At 40.4% G+C, this 18110-nt stretch overlaps 1 protein-coding gene across 20 annotated transcripts in view; it reads left to right on the forward strand.

The window, feature by feature from the left end:
- The window catches only part of KALRN (kalirin RhoGEF kinase), a 451786-nt gene that overhangs the window by 264506 nt on the left and 169170 nt on the right, over nucleotides 1-18110 (forward strand). For all 20 annotated transcript variants that reach the window (XR_014884476.1, XR_014884477.1, XR_014884475.1 and 17 more), the window contains exon 11: nucleotides 7999-8190. Coding sequence is in view for 17 of the 20 variants with exons in the window: in XM_085228421.1 (XP_085084547.1) it covers nucleotides 7999-8190 (192 nt within the window). In the remaining 3 variants the exon portion in view is untranslated. The remainder of the gene's footprint in view (nucleotides 1-7998; nucleotides 8191-18110) is intronic.

Raw genomic sequence — 18110 nt, forward strand, 5'->3', positions numbered from 1 at the left:
GATTTGTGTGCTAGGACATGGACATGAAATAAGGAGATTATGAGGGACTGGGAATGGTGAGGGGAGGGGAGAGATGCTGCTTGGCCCTGCTTGGCATCCAGGATGGGAGTGGGTGCCCAAGTCCTGCTCCTTGGGGTCTGGCAGGCTGGGGCTCCAGAAAGGCAGACAAAGATCAAAAGGCGTTCTCTATTTTTTTTGTCTTGTATCATGGCCCATCTCATGGTGTGGGGGCTTGATTTTTAGAGGAAGGGGGATTGGATGGGTAGAGGGAACGGTTTGGCAACATTAAATAAAGAATTCACTAGAAAGATTTCAGGATTTGGCCGAATTTTTAATAGTAGAAATAAATGGCAGATGTTGACTACAGAGGCAATATCTCATATGGCTGCAGTGTTCCTGGAGATCTGCTACATACCAGAAATCAATACAATTTTATAGCATTGAGATTTCTGGTGGGGATATAGCTCTACACCAAATCTCTCACTGTAAATCATTATTAAAATATATTTAGCTCGAATCGTGTGTGGCCTGCAAATAGTCAGAAATCAAAAATGCTCTATTTCTAAATCTCTGTTCTGATTATAGATAACCTGAATTGAATTTCATTCAGTAGAACATATTTTTTAAATGCACCCCCTATGAATTCCTTCTTATGAGCATGAAAGATGTTAGTCCTGACTGAAATTATTCCAAAGTGTATGAATGTATGAATGTCTAAGTGGAAAAAAGAAAGTTTATTTTCTCCAAGAGATTGAAAGCTGCTTCTACTTTCCCTCATTACAAACACTAGCTGCTTGTTAGAAAAGTTTTTCATCTTTGAAAGTTTTAGGGAAGACAAAAGTCCATTTTGCTCTCATAGCACCTCTGAAGAAGTAATTTGATGGGTAAGCTGTACGGACAATCTGCGTCATGGAAATGAGACTGGTGAAAAATAGGCTTATAAATCTGCTAAGATTCAGAGAACGGTTTCTACTCACTTGAAACAAATTCAAATGTGTAAACCATGAGGGAGAGCTGAATTAATGTTGATGTGAAATTCTGAATCCAGAGGGACCATCCCTCTGACCTACTCCTAAGGATGCTGAGCCGGAACACAAAGATGAAGTTAAAAGTTCTTCAGGTAATTGAATCTGGGGAGGCTGCCTTGTTCTTGTAGATAGTAGAGGACCATTTGCCATCAAATCAGCTGAGCCCGAGAGAGCAGGGAAGGGGGACTGAGGTTATCTGAGTGTTGGGTAGGTGCTGTGTTACCAGTCCTGCTCGCAGGGAACCTTCCCCTTGTACCAAATGGAAATGTCCAAATTGTCAACAAAACAGTATGCTGACATTTTCTTTTCGTCGAGCTCTGTCTCCAGCAGGCAAAGTACCAAAGTGTGAGGTTTCCTATGGGTTGAAAGACCAATTTTTAAATGAATCTTTGCTACAAGCCAGATTTACCTGGGCAAAGCAGAGAGGACCCAGGGGAGCATCAATGGACTCCCTGCTTCTTTCTGGGTCTAGGGAGCATACAGGCAGTGCTGGCATGTAGCACCAGCTCAGCAGCACCATGGGGTGTGGTGCCCTCCCTCAGAGCATCCCCCACTCCTCTCCCACTGATGCAGCATAGCCTGCCAGGAGACAACCTGTGTTACAAAGGAGCAGCAGCAAAACTTTAATTAGATCTCTGCATCCCTCCTGAGGCAGCAGCAGTGCAGTGACCCTGTAGAAAGGCTGTGGCACATCCTTCTGCATGTTTTTCCTCAGTTTTCATCAGTTTGCTTTTCAGAGGTAGCTTTTAACTTATGGAAAATAGAGTTTGTCACAAAGCATCAGGTCCTGTGATGAATGCTTCTGCCTTTTCGCAGTGGCCTGTGTTGCATGTAGTAATATGTTTGTCACTTACTAACATAAAGTAAAGATAAAATTAAAGATAAAAGTAAAACAAAAAAATAGAGTTGTTAGGTGATGCTTGTATAAGACTGTGCTGTGTCTAGCCTGCCTGGTCTCTACATTTGGCTCTTTAGGAACTTGTAAGCTGAAAGCTCTGGAGAATTCAAGACAAAGTTTTGCTGTATTTTCTCATGTTAAACATTATTGTGTTCTGTAAACAAGCCCACGTTGCCCAAGGTGTGCTTCAGAAAAGATGTTACAACCGATTTCTACATCAGTGGAAAGAGGGGCACAGCTGAGACATGGGCACTGGCTCTGGGGGAGGAGATGCCTTGGTATCTTATTTAAAGCAGGTTTCATAAAAACCAAGGTGCTGGAAACAAAGCCAGGCAGTTTACTGAATTCATGTCCCCTCAAAGCTTTGTTCCGCCTCTGTTTTCATGACAGCAGCGCTGCCAGTTGTATTTGGTACTGACTTTTCCCACTGCTGCTGACAGTCTAAAGCCATTTAATACTGTCGTCGCTGTTTCTTTCAAATCTCCAAATGGTGAACATGATATTAAACCCAGAATGCCTGAAGTTATTTCAACTCAGAAGACTGGCAGGACTTGATTAAGCTGTCGTGATTGCGCTCATGTCTGCAGGGCTCAGAAGAGGCATGAGCTGAGCTGCTGGGATGGAAAACAATCCTGTACTCTCCCAGCTTGCTGCTCACCTGTGAGTGCCACACATGTCTTTTCTCCACTCTCTTTTCCTTTTTGCTGCTATCACATAGAAGTAATGGGGCTTTGCTATGGACCATTTGGGTTTACTGATGATGTTTATCATCAGAATAGTTTTTAAAACACTGCATTTTGCTGCTGATGGTTTGTCTTCTTCAGCTTTCTTCTCATCTGTGCAAAAAAAAAATGCTTTTCTCACCTCTGCTGAGCCTGCTTCAAAGCCTCCGTTACTTTATAATCACTTCAGCAGCTCTCATTCATATACTCCCCTAATTACTCAATTAAGTCATTTTGCAGTAATAATACTGTTCTACTGGTACCCTCATGTGCTGCATAATGCTAAATAATATCAGATATTTTTGTGTTTTGGCCTTAAAACTTATTTGTTTTCATGTCTGACCCCAGAACTAGTTTACAGTGTCATTTGCTATGTATTGTGTAAAGGTGTTAGGTAGTTTTTAGACCTTCTATCTATGTTGCATTATTTGATGTAAAGTGTCAATATCATTATTTTGAATTCAAGTAGCAAATTCGTCTCAGTTTGTATGTGTACCTTGAGGGAAAATAATAAATAAAAAATAATAATACAAGGAAAAGTATCTGGTTCTTGATGATAGTTAGTGAGGATGGTGTGTGATGTTTACCTCATTGCTTCCTGGGAACAGGTTCTTTCTCATTCATGCTGAAAAACCCCTTACGCTTAGATAATCTCTAAGAGGAAAAGAACTACTGGACGAGTAAAGTAGTAATTAGCATCAATGTGGTATTAGATTTGGCCTCCTAGCCATCTAAAATGGAAGCAAACTTCACTTTTCCCAGATCTGTAATAGTTCCTGATAGGAGCTACCTTCTAATATCAGTGTGAAAAGTAACAATGGATCAGCAGGTACAGGTGCTCAGCCTGAAAACGTTTGAAGAAAAATCATTTAAAGTAGTGTCAAATCTCCTTGATTGCACAGCGTGATTGCAGAAGGATTTTGCAACAAGCTGCAAAGATGGAGGTGGGGGGTTTCTATGCTGTAGTGAAGTGTAGGTGGCTTTCTAGGCAGTCTCGAGTATGTTGGCAATTAGGCTGCAGTTCTGTGAATAGAAGTAATTTTGTTAAAATTGTAAAGATGTTGATATCTGGACACAAATTTGTACATGCTTGCATTCATAAACTCAACTGAGGCACTCGTTTGGTAAACTGTTTAAAAACACTTAATTGATATTCACTTATTTAAAGGTAGAGATGGTCTGAAGTGTTTATCCAAAGAAAATATGACTGGCTCTAGTACTTAAAGAACTCAGAGTTCAGGAAGGACAGTGCAAGGAGAACTGGGGTAGAGTTATAATAAAAGAAGATTGAGATCAGTTGTCATGTTTAAGGCAAGACCAGTCTGCTAAAGTTGGTGATGGAAACCTCATTAATCTGGGTGGTTTTGAAAAAAAAGTCTACAGTATCCATTCTAGTGTACAGTAGGAAACAGCCCTGTACCAATAAAGCAAGTGGTCAAACGAGCCAGAGAGATATTCTGCCTTTAATTTCTGCAATGTGGTTCCTGGTAATTCTGTTTTGAATTAGAGCAATAGAAGACAAGGAAGAACATTGGATTTTATTTGATTACGTGAAACTCAAACTGAACAAAATCACATCCTACATTAGATCACCGTATGCACTTAGCCTTTGCCCTCTTGAGGGAGGAGGGATTTTGACAAAGATGGATGCTTCTCTAAACCCCAGATTTATTTATCAAAGGAATGCTTCACAGGGATCACTCGGTTCAGGTTTTAAATATCAAATTACTAAAGATCTCATTCCCCAACAAAAGCCTATCTCTGACATCCTTTAACCAAAACAGAAAACTGGAGCAACTTTTAACAAAGTGGTCTGAGCAGAGAATCTGATAGCAGTGACTGAACTTAATAATTAAGAATAACAATAGCTTATAAGGATAAAGAAGAAATGCAGAGTCAGGTCCATAATGATCATTTTGTGAGTGTGAATCATGCTGTGGTTTCTGTGGGTCAGAGTGCAACTTGCTCTCCTATGTGCACCAGAGATATAATGTCTCCAGAACTTTGTTTTGAGCCCGTCACCATTTTTATCTCCTTTTCCATCGTAAGTAAATGAACTGGAGGCTGGCAAGCACCTCTGAATTGTGGTCAGGATTGTGATGGGGTTTTGATAGTGTGTTTCTTTCCCAGTGTTGTGTTTTTTATTTGCAAGAAACAGAAGAGAGATTAAAGCCTTCAGTTCTACCTAAAATGAATACCAAAATCACATACTATAACTGTTTCCATTCTGAAACTTGAAGGTCTAGCAACACAGGGAGCTCAGGACGTAAATATGAGAGCAGGAAGCAGGCAAGCAGTGCAGAATTATTCTACCAACTAGGATGAAGCTCTCAAGTTCAATGTAGTTTTAATACAGCTCTTGTAGAGAAACAGATGTATATTAAAATGTTTGATATGCGTAACAACTTCTGATATGATTTATGTGCACTTGAAGCAAATGAGCAGAACAAACAAAAACAGAGCACGCTTTTACCACATAACTAACCTCTAGCTTATTTGGCATGTTCCATCTTTATATCTCATCTGACAGTAGATGACAGTCCTTTCATGAGTACATCAAGCTCAGGAGGTCAAGGCAACTGTGGTTAACTCCCAGCTGTGGTTGTTTATCTGAAGTGTATTTAAGCCTCTTGAATCTGCATCACTGAGCTGGAAATCTCTCAGCACCAACCCTTCCTTCTGAAGGGGCAGGGATGAAGTCATTAGTGCTTTTTCTATAGTGAGCCGCACCTGTTTTTTAAATCCAGAGACTTAGTTGGGAACCCAGTGGACAAACGCAGGAAAGAAGGTGGGCTAAGATTCCACCAAACTCCAAATATGCTGTGTTGAGAGTTCTTGTCCACTACAGGAGTGTTCCTGGCTGTAATAATTTTGGTCAAAATTAGGTACGAATGCTTTGCAGATGCATTGCCATGTGTAAACAATGCCTGGCAGTTCCCTGGGGAACACATATGCATCTCCATCCACATCCAGCTGGCTTCCTGGTAGAAAATGCCCTTTGCCTTTGGAGAACATTGTGTGATACAAAGGAACTACTGCAGGACCACTGCATCATTTCGTGTCTGTGTATCGTGGCCAGAGCCTCGAGGCTAATCTGCACTGTCTTCATTTTTCCCAAAAACTGAGGGCTCTGCCTCCACCCTTTTCACCATCCAGGATGCTTATATTAGGATCATTATATTAGTGAACTCACCACACTTCAACTCACACGTTGGAGTCAGTAAAGTCTCAGTAGTTTTCAGCTGAGTTTAAAATAAGTGTGGTAGGTGCTAGATAAATACAGAAAGGTTGTCATAGAATCATAGAATGTTCTGAGTTGGAAAGGAGCTACTGGTATCATCGATTGGTACGGCGCTTCCACAGAGATGTTTGTCTCTCAAATCTGTGCCGTAAGAGAGTGAATTTGTTTAAAAGAAAACTAAATGTTATGCAGAAAAGCGAGAGAGAGCCTTCTCCCTAAGGAACTGAACTGATATTTAAGCTGTTGCAGTGGTAATGTGTGAAAAAGCCAAAAGTAGAGTAGACTTTGACAAATAGTGCAAGTTTTGGCATTTGCTCCAAATATTACTGGAAGAGGATCATTCAAAAAGGATGCTGTTAAGTGAAACTGGACCCTAACTCAGATTATAGTAAATGGAAATTTTTTTACAAATTCTCAGCTGAAGAGGTTTCCAAAAATGGTTATTAAAACAATAAAGTTTTGCCACTGTTAACAACCTACCCATTATAGCAGTGACCTAAAAGCGAGGGAATAAAAATTTACTGTTGGTAACAAAACTGTCTAGAATATGTTCTTCACAGTCCAAAAGGAGAAATGCAAATACCATGTATTTATAGTCAGCCCTCAGAAACTGGGAAAATGAACAGTGAACGAGCTGTTTTCTTTCTGCTTTTTATAACTGGAAATATTTTTCCCCATTAAACTCTTGGAGGCCAGCATTCCATTTTTGTATTCAATATTTTCTCGAGTAACAGCTATTGACTACAGCAAGGTGTTATCCCAGTAAGAACAACAGGACTTGATTTATGGCCTTTATGTTTGACATTGTTCCTTTAATGCTCAGAAGTACATGTGTGTCCACAGTTCTGAAATTTATTTTAAGTATAAATTTAAGTTAATGCATTTTTAAATTGAGGAGAATTCTCAGTGGGATTTCAAAAAGGAAAGCGCTAAAATTCTGTTTCTATAGAAAGGGAGATTAAAATTCCCAATGGGAGCAGTCGGAGGGCAAGGCTGAGCACTGCTGAAGATCCCACCCAGCACTGGAAACTCCCTTAAGCTGATATATTTGTCTCTCCTTATTAAGTATTAACCACCACAGAGCTATTAGCCTCAATTTGTGTGAAGAAAGCTTTTTGGTGACAGCAAGAACTGGCTATGTTTAACACCTGGCTATGGAGAAGATGATCTGCACTCTTGTTATGCTTCTGCTGTTATTTATGAGATGCTTGGATGTATTCAGTGTTGTTTTCTGCAAGCATGAAAGAGGGAGGGAGGGGTTGATTAGATAATTTTAAAGCTGAGCTATGTTTGATGCAATAGAATTCACTTCTTCCTCCAGTCTAGCATGTCTTGGGTACATCACATGGTTTCTGGATTCTTCATTTCACTCTGTAAATTAGGGGTGAAAGGTCTCGTATTTTAAAGGCAGTGGCTATGAGGTAAACCTATTGAGAATGGTGAAGTGTTCAAATTCTTATGTAATAGAGGGCAGATACATGGCTCAGGCAGACTGAAAATGATGTCCCACAAAGCAATCTGAGCATTGCACATGTGTAGCTGCAGGGTAATCAAAGAGACTTACTCCATTTAAAGATATGACGCAGAACAACAGACAAGTGGAAAAACATAGAAGGAACATGAAGGAAGTCTTGCAAGTTATCTCATGAAAGCTGCTGAGAGGCAAATGCTTTTTGAGACTGAGATATCTCTGGCTAAGATGATTTCATGCTGTAATTGATAGCTGTTGGGAGACCTTGGCATGGAGCTTGTAGCCAAGTGTCACATGAGGCACTGTTGGCTTCTGGGGATATGATCCCCTTGCTTTGTTACATTATCATTGAGAAATTCCAGGGGACTTGGAAATAAACAAGTGCACGGTCCTGCTGCTGTGCCTGAAAGGACTGGGCTGGAGTGGTGTGTTTCAAACAAGAAATTATTTCAGGCCTACTCAAGGATTAGTCTCCATGGCTTTATACGTTCTCCTTCCGCAGATGTCAACGCCAGTAGGAATTACTCCTATTGTTTTAAAGCTCTAGTAATCACTTGCTCTCGTGCCTTTGAAAGTAAGAGGTTTACTTGCCACAGTTGTATTACTCATACTCTGTTTCTTGCTTTGTTTTCTGGTAGAATACATACACCAATGCAGACAAGCTTTTAGAGGCTGCAGAGCAGTTGGCTCAGACTGGGGAATGTGACCCTGAAGAGATCTATAAAGCAGCCCGGCATCTGGAAGTACGGATTCAGGACTTCGTCCGGAGGGTGGAACAGAGGAAGCTTCTCTTGGACATGTCAGTCTCCTTCCATACCCACACCAAAGAGGTAAGATGTGCATGAGGGAATTTTTCTGTGTTTTGTACTGTGCTTCAGGAGGCTGACTCTGGGCACAAACTAAAAACCCAGGTGAGAGAAAAGGTGTCTTCGTCATGCCAGACTTTCAGTGGTTTGCCTGATGCATATGATTAGCTGTTTTAAACAGAAAACAGGATGTGAATGAGAAAATATGAACAGTATATATTATTTATTTTAGTATACACTAAAATAAAGAGACAGAATAACAAACGAATCAAATGGTGCTTAATTCACAATAGAATGTATTGTTACAAAGCAGAAATTTGCTTATAGGAACATCAGTTGATGTTCACACTGCACACATGCTCATAGTGTGATAGGTATCCGTAGAGAGACTCCTTTTAAATGTAATGTTAATTAATGTAGCCATTATTATTAAGTGTTACTGGAAGTCTTACATTTTTTAATGAGACAGATTTCACTTTTCAAAATTACGGGTAAAGAGCAAACTACCACATATTAATACAGTGAATCAGTGAGGACCTGAATAAATGCAGTTTAGTGTAACTGAAAAATACCCAGAGATAAGGCTGTCTCACCAGAGATACAGTGGACAGGCTGTCAGATGGGAGACCACTGGGGATGTAATTAAAGCATACTTCACATTTTTTCTGCAGACCAAAGGCCATTCAGTGATGAGTGACTTTTAAAGACAGGCTTTCTGCTGAGATGGAATTAGTTAGAATGGTTGTTTTCATGCCCTGTAGCATCTGTTTGCAGCAGTACATTAACTCAGAAAGATGCTCTTAGAATCTGAAAGCTTTACCCTTTGTTTGTTGATTTACAAGTTTCAAATGAGTTGCATGCTGCCAGCTTCAGTGTCTTGGGGAGCACCCTTAAATAGAGGGTGTATGCACATGTGTTCCTTGTGTGTGTTTTGAATAATATCTTAAAAGTGTCCAGTCCATATATACCCATTCTAATGACCAGTGTCATTAATATCAATGTCTTTTGTCATTCTAATGACCAATTTTAGAAGCACTCCCAAATATACCCTACTATTGACCAGTGTCATTAGAATGACCAGTGTCATTAGAATGGATATATTTGGGAGTGCTTCTTTTCCTTGTTCTTGTCGAGATGAGCGTTCATCATTAACACATTCAGCACTTCTGCTCAGCAAAGTCATACCAATTAAGTGTTCTATGATCCTTAAGAACAAAAACAGTGTATAAACATGATGGTTTGGTGGTGATAGATTGGTGGAGGGGGAGAAAGCAGCACTATGCCTATTATAGCTATTGATACATGAAGGTATACATTTTCATCTTAGAATGGTTGTTCTGCTTCTGTTATGTACAAAAAAAAAACCAACAAAACAAAACAAAAAAAACCTAGTTACCTTAAGCTTGTGAATAGTGCTACTGTTTCCCAGGTAGTTCACACACTTACAGCTACACTGGTTTGCCACAGGGGAAACTTAATTAGTTATTTCCTCAGTCAAATTATTTCATAACAGTTTCCTACTGTGATTAACCTTGCTTCACCTATGCAGCTGGTGACTAGTAACACCAAAGTAGACATGACTCCTGGAAGCTATTAATGTAATGTTTTCTATCATTTAAATTTCTTCTGATGATTACTGGTACTGAGTTGCCTATTGTGGGTTTAGGAAGTAGAGCTTCTCTATATGGTTTTGGATTGCGGTGCAGTACACTCACCTCTGCTGTTCTTCAACAAGAATGGAACTAGTCAGCCTCACTCACTTCGTTTCAGTGAGCCCCGTTCTGGTATATAAAAGTGCAGATGTATAAAAATGCCAACATTTTTTAAACTGGTAAAAAATCCAGTCTTTTGTAACAGCATCAGCGCTGTTTACTAGGTACTGAGAGTGAGCCCTAAATCTCTGCCTCATTGTCATTCACCCATTGGACAGATGGACACTGTGATGCATCTTTGGAAAGCCCAGTAAGTATCTGCAGTCATTTAGAGAGTTCTGGAGTGAACAGATTCCTCTGAGTGCCTAAGCTCTTTCACTACAGAGAGACAGATGGGCAAGCTGTGGCATAAAAGTGGGACATGAGCAAAGTCAGGCTGGACTCAAAGGTCTACATTCACCTGGCCAGATAACAGCTGTTGGTGCAAAGAGGCTGCAAAAATTATTGCGCTTTCTAGCAGCTCCTCCAGTGTGGGAAGAGGCACAGTAGCTCTGCAAGAGAAGAGAAGTTTTCACATCTTCACCCCTGTGTTACTTCCACTCATGGGGAGGCCAAACACTCCGGCGTTTGGCATATTCACCATTTTTCATTGTGTGTCACTACCTGCCTCCTTCAGTGATACATTTCTGTATCTTGAGAGCATTGGTGAGAGTCACACAGTCCAATATCTCAGCCAAAAATAATAAGTGAGGAGATTGCTGTGGTTTTAGTATTTGTCTGCCAGCTCTGGGAATCCCCACAAAGTGAAGTCATTGAAGGCTGATGGAGAGACCTGGCAAAAAGGGCAAACCGTTACAAGAGAGTCTTAGAGCATATTTGGATCTGTGCTTGTCTTTTTGCAATAGATTTGCTGTTGTAAAAATGACTCATTACTTGGCCTTGCTTGGACCTTCATGTACATTGTAAAATGGCAATTTAACCAATGTCATTGTCATTCTTCAACATGAAAAGCAGGTAATAGAATTCCTTAAAAATTAAGGAATACAAACATCCTTCCTTTTCCACCCTGCCTCTGATAGTATTATATTCTTTTTCTGTTTCACACGAGTTGAGCTCTTTTATTTCTCCCTGGGCTCTGACTAGGAGATGTGCTCAGCCATGGTGAGAACTCCGAGCCTGCAGGGCTGGGCTGGACAGGGTGCAGGTTCTAGCTTTATTCACTTGTACAGGCCAGATCTGTGCCATCCATGCTCGTTTTTTGAAACTGCATAAAAATAAATCCACTGTATTAGGTAACATTTTAGATAGCATTAGACTCCAGTTTTAAAAGTAGAATTCATCAAGCGAAATTCCCTTTGAGTCAACAGCAGTTTATAGTTGAAAGGAATGGTTTGAAGTCAGATTTAAATTCCAGCAGATGTCAAGGCAAGAAATGCTTTTGCTGCAGCAGTAAAATAGAGGAACATCTGAGATCCATCGCTGCTGTTTTACCAGGAGGCATTCCAGTTGGAGTGCCAACACATACCTCCCTGATTAACCTTGCCCTCTGACCTGCAGCACTGGGCCTGATATTGCACTGAACTCTGCCCATCTAAACCCTTCACCTGGGAGTGTCCTGAGGCAAGGAGAGAGCAGTTTGGTTGGCATGCTAGTATGTTTAACACCTGACATTTGGTATTATTCAACAAGGCGTTATTAATTACTTAATAATAACCATCATTATTCATTTCAACATTTGTAATTCTTAAAGAAAACCATTCCTTAAATGATTTGCAACTGTTTCTCTTATGTCCTTGGAAATTAATAAACAGTTGGTTTAGTGTTTTTTGGCAAAAATGCAAGAAACTACAGACTGGCTGTATTTTTCATCTACGTTTCCCAAATACTCATTATTTCTTGATATATTAATCTACTGAGACAGAGCTGGTGAAAGGGAGAGTTAAGTAGAAAAAATCATTCTTACTGGCGTGGTCTTTACAGAAATATTCTAAATATCTTCCTGCAGCAAACATGTCTTCCCAGCACAGATGAATTTCACTTGTGACGCAGTGGTTCCCAGATGTGGCTGAGTGCATGGACTGTGAGCTTCTCACACTTTCCCCACTACTCTGCATCTCCACATGTGACAACCAGCATTCCAAGAATCTGAGAAACTTTCAGCTTTTCCTGTTTCTGAAAAGCTCTCTTACCAAATGAATGTTTCTTTCTGAAATCTTTCTTGCTATAATTTCTTCAGGGCAATACATAGCACTGAGTTAAATTTAAATCCAGACACCCCATGAGCAATTAAAATTAGAATTGTGGGGATATTTTTGTACCCCCAACAGATTTGAATCACTCTCATTTCATGTCAAAGCATCATAAGAGAGGACTCTTCATGCTAAGCAATGACATTCAGCTGAAGGAATATGAAAATGACTATCAATTAAGCATACCAATAATTCAGGATGGTTTTGATTGTTTGGGTTTTTTTTTAATTGGCCTCACTACATGAATACATGCAGTAGGCTGAAATGATGATTTTCTGATATGGCAAAAACATTTTAGTGACACAAATTTAGAGCTGTCCCCTTAGTAACTGTTAGTATCATAACTTATGAGTGATATAAACTTCATATTGTCATTTTTATAAGAGATGTCATGTCCCACTGTCCTGCAGCACTCATTATGCTCTCTTAGTTTATAGTCGATATTTTCTTTCTTTTTTGGGCCAAGGCATTCGTGACAGTGTGAGCAGAAACTTGCTACCTTGGGAATCAAATCCAATTATCAGTATGGCAGGGTAAAGTTATAAATTATTGTCAGTGGGATAAATGTATTCAACAGACTTGTACCTGAGTCACATCTCTCAGGATTAAGGGTGATTGAATTCAGGTTCTTATTTCAGATCTGAATCAATTAGTGGCGGGATACTTGATGTTCCAGAGAATAGTTTTTGAGTCTCCTGGAGAAAAATGTGCAGATGTGATAAGACCACACCCTGAATCACAATGCAAATAAAGACATCTTGTAATTCTTTTTCTGAATCTTAGTGTTTTACATTGGTCTCACAGCTTTATACTTACAGTTCTGAGGGATGCATTACCATTCCACATATAAAAATGTAGACATGAAAGGACATTGTCAGCATTTTGATTTAGATCAATTTATAGAACATGAGTCTCACCTGAACTACAAAGCAGTCCTGTGAAACCCTCATAGCTCTTCAGGGTGTGAAAAGCACATCTTACTACCTCTAAAATTCTCATTTTTCAGTGGATTTCGTGTTCCAACTTTGTACCTGGAGTCCTGCAAGACAGCGGCTAGCAGCAGAAGGAGAGGCAGATTCAGGTCCTGTGCAATGCTGACCCTTGGTAGGCTAGAGGAGCAGTAGGAGAGGAGCTCAGTGCTTGCAGTTCCAGGTGGAGCCTGCCAGTACTACCTGGTTCACCCACTATGGGGAGATAAGCACAATCAGAAAATACTTCATCTTGAAAAAGTTGAACTGCCAAACTCTTAGCAGGTTCTTACTAAACATGTTCCAACTGGAATTTGGCAAGGGTGTTTTAAGTGACCAAATTTGGGCAGATTTTCACAGGGATGACATAATACTTGTTCTTGACATCAAGCACAACCCTACAACATTTCAAACCCTTGGTTAGAAGCATTAAGTGCCTGGAGCATCTCATGCAAGCAGAAACAAGACACCTATTCAACACAGGCAAAATTACTCTTTCTTACGCCTTCCTCTCATTCTGGATCTTTGACCTCAAAATTCATCAAGTTCAGCCTAAAGCAGATACCTGGTGTGGAAAGTTTCACTCTGAACAGCTTGTCTGATAAGTCCATGAGAAACTGAGAAGAAATGTCTGGACAAAAAAGTATCCAGCAGCATCCTATGTAGACCTGTATTATTTGTGTTCAACAGGTCACCTTGGTCACCCCCACAGATGTCAATGGGGCTCCTCAAGTGAGTTGTGGGAGTTACTGCAAGCACTGTGAACCTAATTTTACTTGATAACCAAGGACTGTGAAATTAAATTCTCTCTGCTTTGGTTGTATATCATGATTAGGAGATTATTTTAGTGCAGGTCACTAATTTTGACTGGGCTTGGCTCTTGTGTCGTGTCAGGAAGCAGGAAGCTCACTGGGCAGCTATTGACTCTGGTTGGAAGAGTTGACAGAATGAATCAAAGTTAATCATGGAGCAAATGTGACAGTGGATCTGGAGTACATTGTATAATCCTGACATTCATTGTACATTGACCCAGGATTCACGGTTAATGTTACTGAACTTAATAATTGGTTGTTTGACTTTAAGTGCTAATACTGACATTTCAGAACAATTGCCCATCAGATAATGCAGACTTGTTATGAAGAGGATAATAAGTTTAGCAGTTCCACTTGCTGGCAACTTCTAGAAGCTCTGAAAAGGTGTCATTCTGAGCATGTCTTCTACAAAGTATTTGCCTTATGTACTTCATTCTTTAACTGCCCTCCTGGTCAGTGATTTTGGTGCTTTTCTTATGTTAGGGCCAGATTTTAAAACAATGAAAGCATAAAATGCTAAAATGACCCAAACTCGCACTCTGCATATATGATATACATAGATTGGGCATCTCACATCCCAGCATTTTTCGCAGTTAGAATGAAGAACACATCTTGTTGAAAAGCTGCACATTTTATTCCTTCAATTGGATGAAAATCCTAGCTGAGATTTCCAAAGCAGCATACAAAAGCAGACTGTGAAAATATCTGTTCCTCCTCTTATTGCAGGGCTGAGAAATATCAAACCTTAAATTTATACATCTTAGGAGCTGGGAGGTGAATCAGTGAAGTTTGGTCACATCCTGGTAACATCTATGTACATGTGTTGTCCTTGGCCTGGAAGACAGATCCCTCAGAGAAGATAGATGTGTTCTTGTAGCTGCCAGCCTGCCATTATGATTCTGATAATTGGGGCTATAGAGAGGGCTCTGCTAGTATAATAAAAAACATTTTTGTATGAACTATAAAAGTTGACTCTGGGTTATTACCAGTCAATTGCCATGAAGCAAGAAGTAGGAGCAAATTCCTCTCCCAGCTCCAGAGCACAGTCTGTGACTTGGACCAAAATGCACTCACCAGTCGTTGCTTCATGGGTGGTTTCTCTGCAGGGTTAAATCTTGTCTGTAGTGCTAGCAGAGCTGAGTTCAAAGAACCAGGATAGCTGGGGTGGTGCAGGGTGCCCCTCTTTCCTGTCCATTTCTTGTCCAGAAGCCAGGTTTCTTCATGCAGGATTATGAAGCTAAGAATGGAGAGAGCTGTGGTATCCTGGCAGCACATTGTGCTCTCAAGCAGAGGAGTTTGGAGCACAGCCAAATCACTATTGAATAAAAATCTGCCATCTGTGATCTTCTTCCTTTAGAAAAGTTGTGAGGTACAATCAAGGTAATGAGAATTAAATGCTTGCAAATGCAGCCACATGGACCAAATTTAGGAAGCCCAACCTGCAGCAGAGCTCAAGCAGACACATGGAAGAGAAGTTGGAAGAGACCTCTGGAGAACATCCAGTCCAACCCCCTTCTAAAGCAGGTTTCCTACAGTAGATTACACAGGAAAGCATCCAGCCAGGTCTTGAATATCTCCAGGGGGGACTCCACAACCTCTCTCGGCAGCCTGTTCCAGTGCTCTGTCATCCTTACACTACATCAGTTTTTCCCCATGTTCGTGTAGAACTTCCTATGTTCCAGTTTGTACCTGTTGCCCCTTGTTGTATCATCACATACCACTGAAAAGAGCTTGTCCCCATCTGTTTGACTCCTACCCTCTGAATATTTATAAGCATTTATGAGATTCCCCATCAACATTATCTTTTCCAGGCTGAACAGCCGCAGGTCTTTCTTCCTAAGGGAGATGCTCCAGTCCCCCAGTTGTCTTTGTGGCCTTCCGCTCTAGGCCTCCTCCCTCTAGGAGATCCCTGTCTTTCTTGAACTGAGGAGCACCTCACCAGGGCAGAACAGAAGGGAAGGATCACCTCCGACAACCTGCTGGCCGCACTCTTCTTAATGCACCCCTGGATACCATTGGCCTTGGCCACAGCTCAGGGCCAACCTGTTATCCACCAAGACAGTCTGCACTTCAGTTGCATGTTGACATCCATATTTTTCAGGCCAGTCACCAATATTTTAACTGATTGCTTCACATGAATCAAATATCTGCTTTGGAGAATCCTTGCATATGCTTTTCTGTGGCTTCAGTCTGTATGCCTCGCTCTCCAGGTAGCAGTGATTCATGCAGCAGATAGAAGGGCATTTTATACAGGCATTCGATAGCAAGGGCATAATCTCATTAAAAATCTTTTTTATAGTTTTATTTAGTGTATTTTCCTGATTGCCTTATGTTGCGGAAGACAGGCTTCTCCCAGTTCCATCATGTGGGCTTCCAGCTTTTGCTGCTGGATACGAAGGCAACTGAGTGAGCAGCCAGTGCCTCTGACAATTTGTGTGTTGGGTACTCTTCATCAAAGCCTTACAGAGACACTCCTATAATTCACTCATCACTCAAAACATGTTCTGTTGCCCCTTATGTGTATGTGTGCAATGGAGTCTATAGAACTAGTTTTAAATGGTTAATGTTGATGTAGTGTTACAGGCTGATGGATTCAGTAGGTCTGTTTGATTAGAAAAAGGTCACGCAGTTTGTTTAATTCTTAGCAAGTTGCAGAATGATTCAGAATTGTCACAAATGATTTATTTCTTAGGTTCCTAGAGCGTAGAGAAAGAAGTTGCACAAAGGGCTCCAATCAGGGCTAAATCTGCAAGTCATACAGTGAGAAAAAGCACAAAGGGAAGATGTAGTACAACTCCCATTTGAGATAAATTTAGAGGAAAACCTAATGGTACATGTATTTGTTTAAGTATTCTGCTGAATTTGCAGAGCATAGTTTTCAGCTATGGAAAGCTCCTCCTGCACCAAATTATACTGTATTACATGGATGTAAATCTGAATAAATCTTTTGATGTAGGAAGAACTTCTCCACGCATGTATCAATGTGATGATGTGCAAAATTTGATTTGCTTTGTACAATTATTGCAGCTAATTACATCCAGATTCATAATTACAAGTAACATACTAAAATTATACTAGAAGGTGAACGTGATTTTGCAATTCATGATGGCTGTAGAAGCATAGAACATGTACAGCTGATTCTTCTGTAATAAATAGACTCCTCTCCTAGAGCAAATAGGCCGTGAACTACATTTACATGACCTTGGGCTGAAGATCTACACACTCCCTGATACAAGCATAGCTACCCAAATTGTGTTTCCCTTGAGAGGAGATTATTTTGTGCTATATCAATCTGGTCCATGCAGGACTTGGAAAAAGGATCAGATGTTTAGGCATTGCAAATCCTTTTGCCATAGGCAAGGTTACTAATTAAAAAGTGCTAGCATACAGAAGTACCAGATGCAGTCAAGCGAAGAATGAATGTCAAGAAATTGGCGAGGATGAGGGGAAAAAGCCAGAAAGAAGTTAGAAAAATATCAGATTTTTTTTTTCTTCACAGAACATTCCCTTTCTTTCTACTCACCGTTTCTTCCCAACCAGCTTGGTGGTATCTGACATTATGTCTTGCAGCAGGGTTTCTCATCAGCTGTTCCATGGAAGTCACATACTGCAGTATTTCATACGTAGCGTCTGGTCATATCCCTTCTTGTCACATTCTATTAGGTGTGCTGCCATCATGTGACACCTGACTAGAGGCATGTGGTCACATTACAGCTCATCATTACATGTGTTGTTTTATTTGTTTCCATTGACATTCCCATCAGATGTTGCATGTGCCCTTGTGACTTAAGAAAATGTTGTTGAAGTACGCTCTCAATTTATATCAACCATCACTTCCTTCAATTTCAGCAGCCCTGGATGCTAAGTGTAAGTAATTATCAACTGTAACTGAAAATCAGTTACGTTGGAAAGTTTTATTATCTCCACCATGTTGGTGGGGAGAAATCAAGGTAAAAAAAGTTCATAGAATCATTAAGGTGATAAAAGACCACTAAGATCATCTAGTCCAACCATCAACTCATCCCCACCATACCCACTAAACCATGTCCCTCAGTGCCATATCTGCCCTTTTCTTGAAAACCACCAGGGACAGTGAGTCTGGATGTCACTGCTCAGAATGGCTTTATAGAAGCCTCACTTAAAAGGAGAGGAAAATAGCACTGATAGACATCTCTCTCTGGAAGAACTCAGTTTTATTTTTCTCAACATGCCCTTGGATCTGTGCACACTCGTGTGGAGGCATGGAATGGCAGCAGTGCAAAT

Source organism: Meleagris gallopavo, chromosome 7, assembly GCF_905368555.1.
Source record: "Meleagris gallopavo chromosome 7, MGAL_WU_HG_1.1, whole genome shotgun sequence".
Classification (NCBI taxonomy): domain Eukaryota; kingdom Metazoa; phylum Chordata; class Aves; order Galliformes; family Phasianidae; genus Meleagris; species Meleagris gallopavo.